General features: G+C 27.0%; 1 protein-coding gene across 1 annotated transcript; it reads left to right on the top strand.

Annotated features, from left to right (window-relative positions):
- The first annotated feature begins 13,005 nt into the window (after positions 1–13,005).
- On the top strand, positions 13,006–14,787 carry LOC136083335 (piggyBac transposable element-derived protein 4-like). Its single transcript, XM_065802731.1, has one exon. The coding sequence runs from the start codon at positions 13,006–13,008 to the stop codon at positions 14,785–14,787; it is 1,782 nt and encodes a 593-aa protein (XP_065658803.1).
- Positions 14,788–16,301: the final 1,514 nt, after the last annotated feature.

Genomic DNA, 16,301 nt, shown 5'->3' with positions numbered 1-16,301 from the left:
TTTAGTTTTTTGAAAGTTATATATGAATTTTCAGAGAGGTTAAGTGTGACGTCAAGAAAAGTCACAATTTTTAAATTTATGTATATTTCGATTTAAAGCCAGTATTTTTAAAATTTTTTATAATATTTTTTCTAATTTTATTGAGCTGTGGACCAGATTTTCTTCGCATTACTATTAAACCATCGTTGCGATAAAGGCCTAAATCTTTTATATTGATTATTTTACTTTTGTATAGGACTATATATTATAGATTTTACGAATCTAAAATATATAGTCCTACAAATTTACAAAGTTCTTTTCCGTCATTACTGCCCATTGTTACATCAAAGCAGTCGTGCATGTTTTTCTTTTTCCAAGTTTCCTTATTAAAATAAAGTAATCTTTTTCTACAATATTTTATTATACGGATTGTGTCATCAGGAATAACGGTGTGGCTTTTTGCAAATTCAATTGTCTTATCTAAAATGTCTGCGGTTATTGAGGGGTAAAATCATTAATGTCAAATTGAATAAATGTACAGTCATTTTTGTTTTCGATTATGGAGAACTAATTTATAACGTCAGTGGTATTTTTACACTGTTGCAAACTTAATTTATTTCTAAAAACATTATTAATTTTGTCCAATTTAATTTTGCTTACATGTCTAATCACACTTTTTGAGGGAACCAACAAATACAAGGAGGTTTGTTATGAAAATTTGGTTTATGGTCTTTTAGTGTTAAAAAGGCTTTGGCAGGGAGAGTTGGCTCGATTCTGTTATCAAGGTTTTTTTTTTTAGCAATACTTTGCGCTTCTTAATTAATTGCGTTTTCCAAATTTTTAGGGGCTTTTTCATAAGAACTATTAATAATGTCGCGTAAAGTTTTTTCATAGTTTTCTATTGAGAGTTAGTAAATGTTATTTGTCTTATCAGCAAAAACCAAAATATTAGGGTTTGATTGAATTTTTTTTAACATCTAACTTTAATTCTGTTTGAATTTCGTATTTTATAGGGCGAAACTTTATTGTTTTAATAAAATGCAATAGGTCATTTTCAAAATTTTCCAAAGCAAGTTTAAAAGGTGGGGTATTTTTTGTTTTAAATCCATAATTATCATTATCTTAGTTATTATTAAATAAATCATATGTGTTTGTATTTGGTTTTAAGAAAAAATGGGCTTTCCAACGAATTCTTTTAATAAAATGCTTAACTTTTTCAATTAAAGAAATAGTAAAACTTTTTTAATTTAGTTTAGGTGTATTTTTCAACGAGTAGGTGAAATTATTAGTTTTCATATGTACACGGAATGTACATATGAAAACTAATATATATATATATATATATATATATATATATATATATATATATATATATATATATATATATATATATATATATATATATATATATTTATATATATATATATATATATATATATATATATATATATATATATATATATATATATATATATATATATGTATATATATATCTATATGTATATATATATATATATATATATATATATATATATATATATATATATATATATATATAACTATATATATATATATATATATATATATATATATATATATATATATATATATATATATATATATATATATATATAAATGTATATATATATATATATATACATAAATGTATATATATACATACATATATATATATATATATATATTTATACATGTATATACATATTTATATATATATATATATATATATATATATATATATATATATATATATATGTTTAAATGTATATTTATATATTAGTATAAATGCATATTTATACTAATATATAAATATATCTAATATATATATATATATATATATATATATATATATATATATATATATATATATATATATATATATATATATATATATATATATATATATATATATATATATATATATATATATATATATATATATATATATATATATATATATTAGGACAAATGTATATTTATATATACATATACATATACATTTATTTTTCCACTGTTGCAAACTTAATTTATTTCTAAAAATATTTTTAATTTTGTCTAATTTAATTTTGCTTATATATATATATATATATATATATATATATATATATTTATATATATTACTAACTACTAAAGGTATATTTATATATATCTATATATATATATATGTGTGTATAAACCTATAGTTAAGGTGTTAAATATACCGTTTGTGGTAAAATTAACATTTATTACTCTGTGGTATCTAACTGCACAAAGTTTAGTTTAGATAACAAAACGCATCTATTTAATTGACGAAACGCATCTATTTAATTGAGGAAAAGTAAATATATGAATTTTTATAATACCACAAAAACGCAAAATAAAAGACTTAAGTGTTTTTAAAAACATTTTGTAAGTTTATGTTTTAGTTTTTTTCTAAATAAAAACATTCCAAGTGTTTTTACTTTTAATTTATATTGAAACATGCGCGGAGTGATCGCTATTTTGACTATGTTTGCTACATTGACCTTGTACCAGAAGGCTATATATATAGCCTTCTGGTTTAAGGGAGTGCTGCTAAATCGACTATCTTACAGCCTTCTGCTTCGAAGAATAGCTGCTACATTGACTGAGGGTTTTGGACAGGCTGTTTATCAAACAATAAAAAAACTTTTTTTATATATACATATAAAAAAAACTGTTTAAACTTTAAAAAATTATTTAAGTTCGTTTTTCAAACTATATAACAAAAACAAATACCGCCAAAAACAAAAATAATAGATTGGGTAAATATAAAAACAAATAATAAAACAAATGAAAAATTATACATTTTAACTAATCGCCCTAGCTCTGTCTTCTCCACATCATTAAAAATTCTAGAACGTATTATATACAATAGGTTATACAATTATCTTTATTCTAATATTTTTTTGTACAACTATCAATTCGGCTTTAAAAGAAATTATTCTACAGAACATGCAGTTATCCAATTAGTATATGAAATCTTTAATTGTTTTGAAAAGTCAAAATATAACTAGGTGCATTCATTGACCGTACCAAAAGCATTTGATAATGTCGACCATGAAATTTTACAACAAAAGATAAAATATTATAGAATAAATTGTAAACTTATAAAATGGTTTAAAAGTTATTTATCCAACCGTTAACATTTTCTTTTCAGCAAAATGATCATCCAAATAAATTTCTAAATGTTTCATGTGGCGTTCCACAAGGTTCGATTTTAGGACCACTTTTATAAAGGATCTAAACAAAGTCTCGAACTTAATGAGTATAACGTTTGCTGATAAAACTAACTTATTCTTTTCTGATAATGAAATTTACAAACTCTTCTATACTATGAATGATGAACTTAAAAGTATATCCAATTGATTTAAATGTAACAAACTGACTCTTAACATTAAGAAAAACAAATTAGCTTCATTTCCACCCTGTCTCTAATAAACCTTATTTACCCCGAAGTTTGCCTAAAATTTTTATTGATGATGTTGAATAAAAAAGGCGTTGTATAACAAAGTTCTTAGGTGTTTTTTTTGATGAAAACATCACATGGAAAACGCATATCGACTATAATGGTACAAAAATTTCAAAAAATATTGGAATTTATATGCAACCAAAACATATATTTGTAAAAAAAGTCTAACTCAACTTTACTACTTTTTAATTCATAGTTATTTAGATTATGCTAGTGTTGCATGGGAAAGCACTGAAAAAAGTAAGCTAAAAAACTTTATTACCGTCAGAAACATGCGATTCGTTTAATAAATTTTGCAGATCGATACACTCATTCCAAACCACGTTTTATTGAAATAAAAGTTCTCAATATTCATGAGCTTCATGTTTTTAATGATTTGCGCTTTATATATATGTGGAAAAATGACATATCTTTACCCGTTTTCAATAATCTCATTTGTTTGAAACCAGTAAATAAACATACACTTAGAAACAATAATTTTGTATATTAGCCCTTTTATCAAACCAAATTTATTCAGATTTGTATTGGATTTCATGAAGAGCAGCCGTAGCGCAGTGGTTGCAGACAAAGGATCCATGGTTAAAACCCCACCTCTGGGCAAGTTTTGCAACATCGGTTAGATAGCAGGCGCGAACTTCCAATAATATGCTCATCGGCGGTGCTCCGCAATAAGACGAAAAAATATTTTTGGAATAAAATTGTTCTGTCTAATTTCGACATGCATTTTACTTTACCTATTTTTAAATATAAACGATAAACTTAAGTATCTTAATGGTTAATGTATTCAGGTTTTTTTAATAGGAATTTTATATTTTCCTACAACTTTTATTATTAATTACGTTTTATTTTGTTGATTATGTTTTGATGTAGTTTATATACACACGCTTGGAAAAGGTTATGATAATAAGATCAGTACGATCTTCTTTCAAAAATCTTGTTTGAGTTTGTGAAAGTAATTTATTTACTACGAAAACAAATGTAAAAAAATAAATATTATTGTCCTTCTATAACATAAAAGCAATAAAACTTGTATAACATTTTTTGTCTTCGTATATACAAAGTATACTGTAATTTTATTTACAAAATGTAAAAAGAATCGCAATATATATATATATATATATAGACATATATATATATATATATATATATATATATATATATATATATATATATATATATATATATATATATATATATATATATATATATATATATTATCAGGTTTGAAATAAGGTTTAAATTAAATAAATCCAACATAAAAATAGCTTATCACTGATTTCCTTATGTCTCGTTTTTTGCACTTTCGTAAATTCTGAGGGTTTATTTAAAAAAAGGTAAAATCAATTATAAGGAAGCAAAGCAACAAAAGTTTTTTACGACAAAACGGAAAAGAGCCCGCAACATCATTTGGTTTAACCCTCCATTTAGTAAAAACGTTAGCACCAACCTGGGAAAATGTTTTTTGAAACTTATTGACAAACATTTTCCTAATTATAATAAACTGCATAAAATCTTTAACAGGAACACAGTCAAAGTTAGTTACAGTTGTATGCCAAGTGTAAAATCTATTATAAATTTGCACAACAAATACATTTTATGCAGCAATACACACCTTAATCAACAGGACTGTAATTGCTATAATAAAAATCTCTGTCCGTTGTTTAATAAATGTTTAACAAGCAACATTGTATATCAAGCAATTGTTACAACAGATAATCTTGATTCATCTTCTAATGAAAAATCCTACATTGGGATAAGTGAGACTCCTTTTAAATTAAGATACGCTAATCACGTTAAATCATTTAACATCTCTAAATACAAAAATGATACTGAACTCTCAAAACATGTATGGAAGTTAAAAGAAGCTAATTTAGACCCTATAGTTAAGTGGAAAATTCTCAGGCGATGTAAAGCATATAATCCAACATCTAAATCTTGCAAATTATGTCTCACCGAAAAATATGAAATTCTATATTATAAAAGTACTAATTTATTGAATAAAAGGAGTGAGATTGTGTCTAAGTGTAGACATAGAAACAGATTCCTTCTGTCCCAATATGACACTGGCGATTAAAAAAGATGTTTTTCCATATTATTATTATTTTTATTTTTATTATTATTATTGTCATTATTATTACTATTATTATTATTTGACGTCAGAACTCATTCCATTTTTTTTTTTAATTTTGTAACGGTTTTTTAATTGTATTTTTGAACGGTTTTTTCTTGATTTAAATATATGGCTGATGAGTGCCGCAAACGGCATGAAACTTTAAGTACCGTAAAAATGTTTTTTTTTTTTTATCTTACTTTTTTAATTATTTATTGATCTATTTTGTGATTATTTCACTTTATATTGATCACTCTCAAATCGAAAAAATTGATTATTATTACATAATCAAAACAACAATATATATATATATATAAATATATATATATATATATATATATATATATATATATATATATATATATATATATATATATATATATATATATATATTGATTTCGATTTTAGTTTACATACTTGTTTAATCTGTGTTCCATTATAAAATGGCATACTATTAAATGTAATTCAGATGTCTTTGAACATTCCACGCTGACCAAAAAAATTATTTTGGTTCTATAAAGGACGTTCAGGACGCAAGTTCAGTGCATTTTTTGTTCATTCTGTGCCCGCTAGGAAATGTAGTCATAGTTTTTATTCTAAACTCTATAAAGGAAGTAATAACAGTGTAATTTATTAAGATATACTACTAGAAAACACAGACAATGCCAAAATTATCCAACAACAACGACAATAATTTGACTAAACCATAACTTTAAACGTTGGTAAAGTTGCTCTTCAATCCACGAAAAAATCACTCAGAAGTGATGGTCTAACAACGAATTTCTATAAAGCAAAGTTTGGCACTTTTAAGAAAACCCCACTTTAATGTATTAAATAATATCAATAAAAAAAAAAAAAAAACTGTCGGCTTCACAAAAACAAGTCATCATAACGTGCAATTATAAAATAGGAAACAAATCAGTTATAACAAACTAGCAACCAATTTCTTTTTTTAATACAGACTATTAAATTCTAACAAAAATTATTTTCAGCAGACTTAAAAACACATTTCTATTTGTTATAATAGAAACACAAACTGCTTGCATTTCTTGTTGAACAACATTCAAAAACTTATCCGCACCACAGACATTATTCATATAGCAAATAATCTTGATACATCCATAATATCTATAGATCAAACAAAAGCATTCGAGTGAGAGAGGAAATTTTTATTTGATTGTTCATCAATTTTTGGCTTATTATTTTAATAATATAACTGAAACACTTTTCTCTGACATCAACTCACGTTTAAAATCAAATGGTTTTTCATTTGATAACATCAAAAATCACAGAGGAGTATGAGAAAGCCGGCCTCAATCTATAACTCTGTACTTAATACCAGTAGAAATATATTAGCAGATTACATCAGAAAAAAATCTCTAATAAGAAGCAATACTATAAACAGAATTAAAATCAAAGAAATCTAAGCATTTCTTGGAAAGACCATTCATTTAAATGTTTAGGTGTTGTTTTCTCCAGCACAAACTTGGAACAAACTTGATTCGTGATAAGGGATAAATGAATTAGTATAATAGACATTTAGAAAAGAATAAAAAGTTGGAAACATTTTAAATTTTCTTTGAAAGAAAAAAGAATTTTAATTAACCAAAGTCTCCTAAGCAGCATATATCACCTTACTTTTAGAGTTGACGAATGATAAAAAATGCAAAGATTACAAAGATTAACTGAAAAATACTTATGGAACAACAGTATCGTAAAAAAAAAAAAAAAACAACCTATAACTTTCTATTGAAAAGGTAGCCTCAATCTTATTGACATTTAAATAAAGTTAAAGTCAATACAGCTCAGATGAATTTCAAAATATTTTGATCAACAACTCTATGGAGCCTAAAAAGATGCGGCATCTTACATCTTAAACAATTATTCATAAGCATACCAAGAAAATCAAGTCTTCTTTACAAGCCATTCCAATGGTTCTTTAAAAACTCTACCCCTGTATTATAGTTAAATGTATAGAAACTGGAACAGCATATATTGCCAAAGTAAAAACTTTACTAAAATGTCATATGAAGAAATTTTAATCCAACCCATATGTTACAAATTTTTCAAAACACACCTTTACACTTCTTTAAAGCCAACACCAGATTTAGAGAGAAACGAAGTAACTAAGTTAACAGATATTTCTAATGTATTCATATCAGGATATCTTGACTGCCAACTAGTCGGGATGAAACCTCGACAACTTTCAAAAATTAAAAAATCTTTACCACCACAATGTAAACTAAGAAATAACACCGCAAACCAAAAATATGACCACAACAAAACCATACCGTTTCTATATATAAAAAACAATTGTTCTATCCAAATTACAGAACTTACATCAAAGTGTTATGAAAAATCTTACATACCCAAAAAATGATCAAATTACTGTCAACCACTTGAAATGGCCAGATTACTTTAAAAGCAATATGAGCAGGCCCGTATAGAGGTTCGGAGAGGCTTGGGCCAGCTATAAGTTGGAGATCCCAAGAGAACGATTTGAGCAAAATGTTTGCGTAAAACGATACAAAAGTTGGTGTAAAGGCATTTAAGTCTTCAAATATATCGCGACCACTTAAATTTATTACTTTTAGGATATATGCAATTAACTAGACAGACCGTCACTCTCGGATGTGACGCATTTTGTGCGTTTTAGCAAGCCAACTAGCCAAGAAATATGCTAGTCTACTAATTACACATTTCTTAAGGAGGTCTTGGAATTGGGAGGATACGGCCGTACGAATGGAGTGTTACTTTATTGTGAGTGTTACAATTCAGATTTCACAAATGTATAATTCATACATGAATAATTATTCATTAAGATTTATTTATTGTTCTTTTTTAATAGGTAATTATTTGCAAATCACTACAAATAAACAATTAAATTATGATCACATTTTAAAAATGAAATTTAAAGAAATGCACTAAATGTATTTAAAACAGAATGAATAAGCTTTGTTTAATTTTCACAAATGTCTTTCTTGCTTTTTGTTCTGAAAATGCAGCAATTATATTCGAAAAGTTCAGTTTTATTTTTGAAAAATACAGTTCTTGCAATACCACAAATTATATTCAGCATTGCAAGTCCATTCAACCGTTCCTGCCTCATATTTGAACGATGATAATTTTTAATTTGCTTTAAAACATTAAATATGCGTTCGTCGGAAGCCGTCAAGGCAGGCAAACTAACGGGAGATGCGGAAGTTATCGGACAAATGCTAATTTCAATTTTTGAGCATAATAACTAGTTTTTGTGGTTTTATGCGTAGGCATAAACATTCTATAAAATATAAACTTTATCATTTGAAACACAATTATTTAAAATGAGGTTAAATGCAGCTGAACGAGAATCTTTACGAAAGTGACTAAAAATGTTTTTTGTAAATAAACCTATTTATATAAAAAAAAAAAAATCGTTTTTCACTTTGAAAAGGAAGGATTTGCTTGAACTGCAATATATGATAACCTAAAAAGACTTGAAACTGTTCAATCATTTTCTGATAGAAAGCACCCTGGTCGTTCGACATCCTGGACTCGAGAAAAGAAAGCCGAATTAACGAGACTTGTCAACAATCGAAAAGGATTCAGTCAGAGAAAAATAGCTATTAAATTCGGTGTAAATCAATTGCTAATTGGTCGTCAGTTAAAATAAATGAATATTAAATATAGAAAACGTGAAAAGACTCCAAAATACACTATAGAACAACAAATAAAGGCAAAGAAAAGAAGCAGGAAACTAGTTAATCAACTCTATAAAACAAAATCGCTTCTAGTCATCGATGACGAAAAATACTTTAGTTTTGCAGGGGACAACATGCCTGAAAATTCTGGATACTACACAAACAACAAAAAGACATGCCCAGAAAGTGTTCGTTTTATAGGAAAAGAGACATTTCCAAAAAAGTTATTAATGTGAATAGCCATATCTGACCGTGTCTGGTATGTTCGAGCCATTGTTTCGCACTTCCAAGGCTGTAGCGATCAATTCATCAATCAATATTAATGAATGTTTAGAAAAACGACTTCTTCCATTTATTTACAAGTATTAAGGAGACTTTAACTATTTATTTTGGCCAGATATAGCAAGTTCTCATTATTCTAAAGATTCTCTAAATTGATTGGACCAATATGTCTATTACGTTGATAAAGAATCCCCCAAATCCCCCAAATGTGCCTCAAGCACGACCAATCGAAAATTTTTGGGGACATTTGGCACAGAAGGTTTACGAGGGAGATTGGCAAGCTTCAACAGAGCAAGTTTTGATTGATCGCATTAATCTAAAACAACAAGAAATTGATTTAAACTTTTTACAGTCGCATATGAAAGGCGTCAGAGCAAAATGGAGATCAATTGTAGATGGTGGTGTTTTTTCATATAAAAAATAATATATTTTTATTAAAAGATAAATGCTTTATTTAAAAAAAATATAATAGTAGTTTGTTTTTTTATTTATAAATAAGTTATTGACGTTTTTATTTTGTCCGATAACTTCTGCATCACCCGTTAATAAAAATGCATAATGCAATTGTAATACAATTGTAAAAAGGACACTTGAAAGACCAAGTCCAAGATTTCTTCCAGCAACTTTTTTGGTGTGCAATCTAGTTTAAAATTAACACCAAAGATTCTTTTATCTCATTTTTAAGTTCTTGTGAGATTTTGTTGTCATATTTGTACTGAAAATGTTGAGCAGCCAATGCAAGATCTTTGTCATTCAAATATTTAAACTGCCGTAGATATACGAAAAGTTTGAAAATGTCTTGTAACGACTGAAATTGTTGGGTGAGGCTAGACTGAATCGATTCAATGAAGACGATAAAAACTTTGATTTTAAAGTTCAGATCGGCATCATCTTGTCTTGGCAAATGAAAATTTTTTAAAAATTCACATGAAACACCAATAAATTTTGACTCGGTTGAAATCTTATCAAGTTGTTCACGCAATCTTTGAATGTCATATTGAAGAAAGAGTTCACTTTACTAGAATTATTTTTGTTAATTATCCCAATGTCAATAAAATTGACTAGATTACCTTGATGAGTCTGATCTGTTGCCTATGATTCCATATCTCGTATTTTATATGCACTTCTATCTTCCTGTAATGAGATTTTGGGTTCATCCTGTTCCTGGTTTATAATACTCAAATTTCCTGCTGGTTGTTTGTCGGGTCTTTTGGAATTTGAAAAACTTCTTTTTCAATATTAACACTGACACTCACACTTTGAGATTGGTTTGCTGGTTCAATTTGAACTGTATTTTGTGATGTTTTTAAAAACGAATACTTTTTTAAAAAAATTCTTTTGAAACGATATTTTTTTATATATTTTTTAAAAACATTTTTTTTAAATATTTTTTTAAAAACGAGTTGTTGCATGCTTATTTGGCCAATTCTTTTCTCCACCTTCTTTTACTTGCACCACTATCCAGTTTTCTCTTCATTTTAATGGTATCTAAAAATAGTATTGAAATTTGAAAACATAATAAATTTATCTATCAATCAAACATATTCAAATTTATATATTTAATTTTGTTTAAAAAATTATTTACCGGAACAAAAAAATATTAGGGTAGATAAGGGTAATATCAGCACCTTGGTAATATGAGCATACATAAAGATTTTTTAGATATAAGCAGTGAAGTTAAAGTTGCTTTGTAGTTTTTGAAGCGACTTTATGTGGTGATAACCGGAATCAACACAATTACCGTAAATTTATATGAAATAATTAGCAGTTATCATCTAATTAAAACGATGTTAAATTTTTTGTTTTGTTAGAATAATATCATCACACATTATTAAATTTGTGACGCAAAATTTTGGCGCTAAAATAATGAAGTTAATTTTTTTACAAGGAAAAATATGTTTGCTAAAAATCTATTTTTGTTCAAAAAACATTGCTTAGAAACATTTTGTTTTGACTTTATTTAAAAATGCCATTTTTATATAATATGAGCATGCTCAAATTACCCAGTGTTTTTCATTAAAATTACCTAGTTTAAAATTCTAAAATAGTTTAGGTTTTAATTGATTTTTATATAAAAACAAAATATAGTAAGAAATTTAAATAATTTAACAATACTAAATGTTTTTCTGTAATTTAAATTCCAAAAATTTGAATTTTTATTGATTAAAGGCTTGAGTTAAAAAAATAACAAGCTAATTTTGTTGTTGTTACTGTTGCAGAAAACATAGTTGTATTGTTGTAGAAAACATAGTTGTATTTCAACAAAATGTAGTTTAAAGTTTGATATTTTAATGATAAGTTTCGTCAATAACGAATCATTATATTCCAAAAATTAGTTCTAAATGTCAGATTGATATTTTTTTACTTGATTAATGTTATTTTTATGAGCTTATTTAAAATGCTCATATGACCAAGTGGTCTGGGTAATATGCGCACTTTTGCTACATTTTTTTAAACCTCTGTATATTTAAGAAAAACTTTTGTTTGCCCAAATATTTAAGTAGATCATGTACAAGAATACATAAAAATTGTTTATTCGCAAAAACTTTGGATCCAGCATAATTATTTTTTAAAATATTCTAGTTTTCGCTTAAGGTGCTCATATTACCTTAATTTACCCTACTATTTTCAAAGTTACAAAGTTACAAAATGTAACGTACAGAAGTTAACGTACAAAACGTAACATACAAAGGCACATTGTATCAACTTGAACAAAATGACAAGAAACAGTTCAAAATAAAGTAATTTAATCCTGTTTGATGGAGTACAACTAAAAAAGAAGGAAAAAATGAAGCTACTAAAAAGAAGAACACTAAGTAAAAACTCAAAAACTCGTATGAGATAAAAATTATTGACTTGTATCAATTAGATCAAGCGCGCCCGATGGAGGGTTAACTGCATCATTAAATGACGTAATCTTTATAATGTTGGATTTAAGTTTGGAAATTTGTATTTATTAAAAAGAAATTAATTTATTAACTTATGTTAAGATTAACTTCAATTATTTCAACTTTTCAAGATTAACAAAATTATTTCAAGGTTTTTAAAAAACGCATTCAAAATTTTCATTTTGTTTTTTCGCTAAGTTTATATTTATATAATATTGGAAAAACTATATTAACCGAGTGATTATATAAAACATATTGTAACAGGCAAAGGTTTTTCCACACAAAAAAAAAACTCAAAGGATTGCGCTTTTGTTAGAATTCAAAAACAAAATAAAAAAAATACCAAACCGTTAGATGAAACGGCAAGTTAACCCTTTAAGACAAAACGCCGTAATAATACGGAGGACCGTTTTAGGAGTTAAGGAGCACCGCCGTAATAATACGCACTTGTATAAGGTGTTACTTATAGAGTTTGTAACACCTTAAAATTAGTCATACACCCTTCAAACCACGATTTTACTATTCTCGAATGTTCTACGGAACTAATAACGAAAATTTCGTTTAGAAATAAAAAAAAATATGGTAGATAAACGACGATCAATATCTGTTCAAGACGCTGTAAATTTTGTCTTGGAAGAAGACTCAGATCTTTCTTCGTTGACAGAATCTTTATCTGACAGTGAAATAGAATTTTTAATCGAATCAGAAACAGATGAAGAATTATATCTGAGTGATTACAGTGACGATAATTTTAAGAATATTCCATCAATTGAGCAAAATATCAAGAATATAAAAGTAGTTCCAGCTCTAAAGAAGAAGAAAGTTAGTTGCTATGAGAATTTAAATTGGCAAAAGGAACGTCCTAAAGAAGGAATGAGACGATTTAATTTTATTTCTGAAGAAAAAGTCAATGGAGATATAAAAAACTCTGACCCTCTTGAATTATTTGAATATATTATTACAAACGAACTTTGTGAGTACATTGCTGAACAAACTAACATATACTTTAACCAAATGACAGGAGGTAAAGTATTTCAAAGAAGCTCTCGTATATTTAAATTTATCAATAGTGGAGCTATATTTACATCTCGTGACATACGCCTTCATTTTGCAGTGATAATCTACTGTGGTATTATTCGAAAGCCCAAACTGCGAATGTACTATACAAAAAGCAAACTGTTTGAAACACCAGGCTTTAAAAGTATACTATCGCAAAACAAATTATTATTGCTAGAGAGATTTCTTCATTTTGTTGATATTTCTAGTTTTGTGGACAAAAGTTATACAAAGGATATAAAAATTAAATACATTCAGGAGTACATTGTTAACCGCTGGAAAATTATGTTACAACCAGGACGTGATATATCCATAGATGAATCATTACTTTTGTGGAAGGGAAGGCTGTCGTTTAAACAATCGATACGATCAAAAAGTGCACGCTTCGGTATTAAGACGTTTGCATTGGTATGTGGGAAAACAGGATATGTCTGGAATCAAATTATATACCTTGGTGCTGGCACAGAAATTTCTCAACAATACAAATATCAGGCCACCGATGTAGTAATGTCATTATCTGAAGAACTGTTAGATGTTGGACGGTGTATATACCTTGACAATTGGTATACCTCATTGGAAATTTGTGATTTTCTTGTTCAAAGAAAGACTGATGTTGTGGGAACATTACAAAGCTACAGAAAGTATCTACCAATAGATGTTATTAATGCAAAATTGAAATCAAATGAAAGGTGTGTTGCATACGAGCAAGGATATCAATTCATGGTAATGCATTGGAAGGATAAACGTGATGTTTACATGATAACCACCTGCATACATGATACTTTAGAAATTGTCTTACGTAAAGGTGCAAGGAAAGAAGTACCAACTGTTATCCACATTTACAACAGCAACATGGGTGGTGTTGATCTTAGTGATCAAATGACTACCTCCTATGCTTGTGAGCGAAAAAGGGTGAAAAAGTGGTATAAGAAGTTTTATTTTCATCTGATTAATCTTTCCATATTTAATGCACAAGTCATTCACAAAATGTTAGGAGGTAAACTAAAGGCTTTAGAATTCAGAATGCAGCTTGTTAGTGCTTTAGTTTCTTTTTATGGTTATGACATAGTAACATCCGGACAGGGTGGGAGACTAAGTCTTGATGGAAATCTAATGCGATTAGTGCATCGTCATTTTCCATCATATGTTCCGGAAACAGAATGTAAATCTGCACCTCAACGGAGGTGTGTTGTATGCAGAAAAAAGGGGAAAAGAAAAGATTCTCGTTATGAGTGCACCCCTTGTGATGTAGGGTTGTGTGCTGCACCATGTTTCCAACTCTATCATTCAAAAAAATACTACTAGTGTTAAAATATATATTTTTTAGTATTAATAACATGTTTTCTCACAAATACTGTGTTTTAAATGATATTTTTATACATTATTTTCATATTAAATTTGAATTAGTAAAAAGTTGAGTTTTATTCAAAATAACCCGCGCATTTGGATGTACGGCGAAAAAAAAAAGGTGCCGCTTAAAGGATTAAAAGCATTTCTATAAAAAATTAAACAGATCTGGTGCAATAGAAACAACACTCTAAAAAAAGAAACAGATATTTGTCGTTTTTTTAACTAAAATGCTCAGATTCATTTTTGAAGCTGTTAAACTCCTAATATTTAACATTTTGAAATATTCATTTTGTTTTGGAATTTTTTTTTTTTTTTTTTTCTCTTCTTTGATATATTTTTTTTTTTAATAAACAACAGTAGACTTAAATCGTAAAAACTAATTTAAACCACAGCTACTGTATTCATTATTATTATCTCTGCAAGGCATTGGCTAGAGGAAAGAAATAAACTATAACACTGTGTGTAAGGCTGAAGGAGAGTGTGGTAGTTCGAATTCAGTGAAATATTTTACGTCATCCAAACTGCTCCAAGTTTCTGTCAAGCAAATTGTGTTAAATAAGAAGTTTCTTTAATAAAGTTAATAAAAATTTTGAAATTTATTATTAAACTACTTATATTAATTTAAACAACATTTGCATTACTTTATTTCAGGAAATCCTTCAATTTCACGTGTATAAAATTAGTTAAATTTACTTTTCAATATTCCAGCTCCATTAAAATAATATAGATCAGGATCTGATTCATTGTCAACGAAAAAATCATTAGTTTGAAAGAAGTTGAAAAATTTGCTTCAAAATTTTCGGTCTTACTTGAACCCAATTTTGCTGTTAGAAAACCTCGTAAATAAAAGAATTACTTTTTAAAAGTTACGCTATATTAGTTTGTCATAAGTTAGTCTAGCATTCGTACTTTTTGGTCTCAATTATTTTGCGTCTTTGGAAAGCTTTCTTCTTAACTTCATTGTCTAATTACTTATAAAATCCTTATTATTGTGCAAGCGTTCCTTCCAAAGCTTTATCGTGTTATACTGTTTTTAAATTAAGGTTTTGTTTTTGTAATAAGGAATTCTAACAACTATTGATCTGTATATATGCCATCATAATGAAACTTTCAGGAATTGCTGTATTTTATTAATATTGTGATATAAGTGGAATAGAATTTTTGATAAAGCTTTATATTTTAAGTCATTGAGCTTTTTGTATCTTAGTTTAGGAAATACAAACTTTGACCAGTTTTTCAAAGTTACATTATCACTTCGTTGCTCATTCTTCCTTATTTTTTTACAGCGTAAACTCAGTGTTTTTTTTAAATTGAGCTTTTTTTATTTGTTACCATGACAACGAGCTACCATTTTACATGTATTTTTTAACGTAAGTTTAATATGGCATGTACCAGAAAAAAATTTACGTGGACATTTTAAAGGATATTTATTTAACTATTGTATTTTGATATTGAATGTTATATATATT

This window comes from Hydra vulgaris, chromosome 08, assembly GCF_038396675.1.
Source record: "Hydra vulgaris chromosome 08, alternate assembly HydraT2T_AEP".
Lineage (NCBI taxonomy): Eukaryota > Metazoa > Cnidaria > Hydrozoa > Anthoathecata > Hydridae > Hydra > Hydra vulgaris.
Note: the sequence above shows the minus strand (reverse complement) of the source record. Positions and strands in the feature narration are given on the sequence as shown.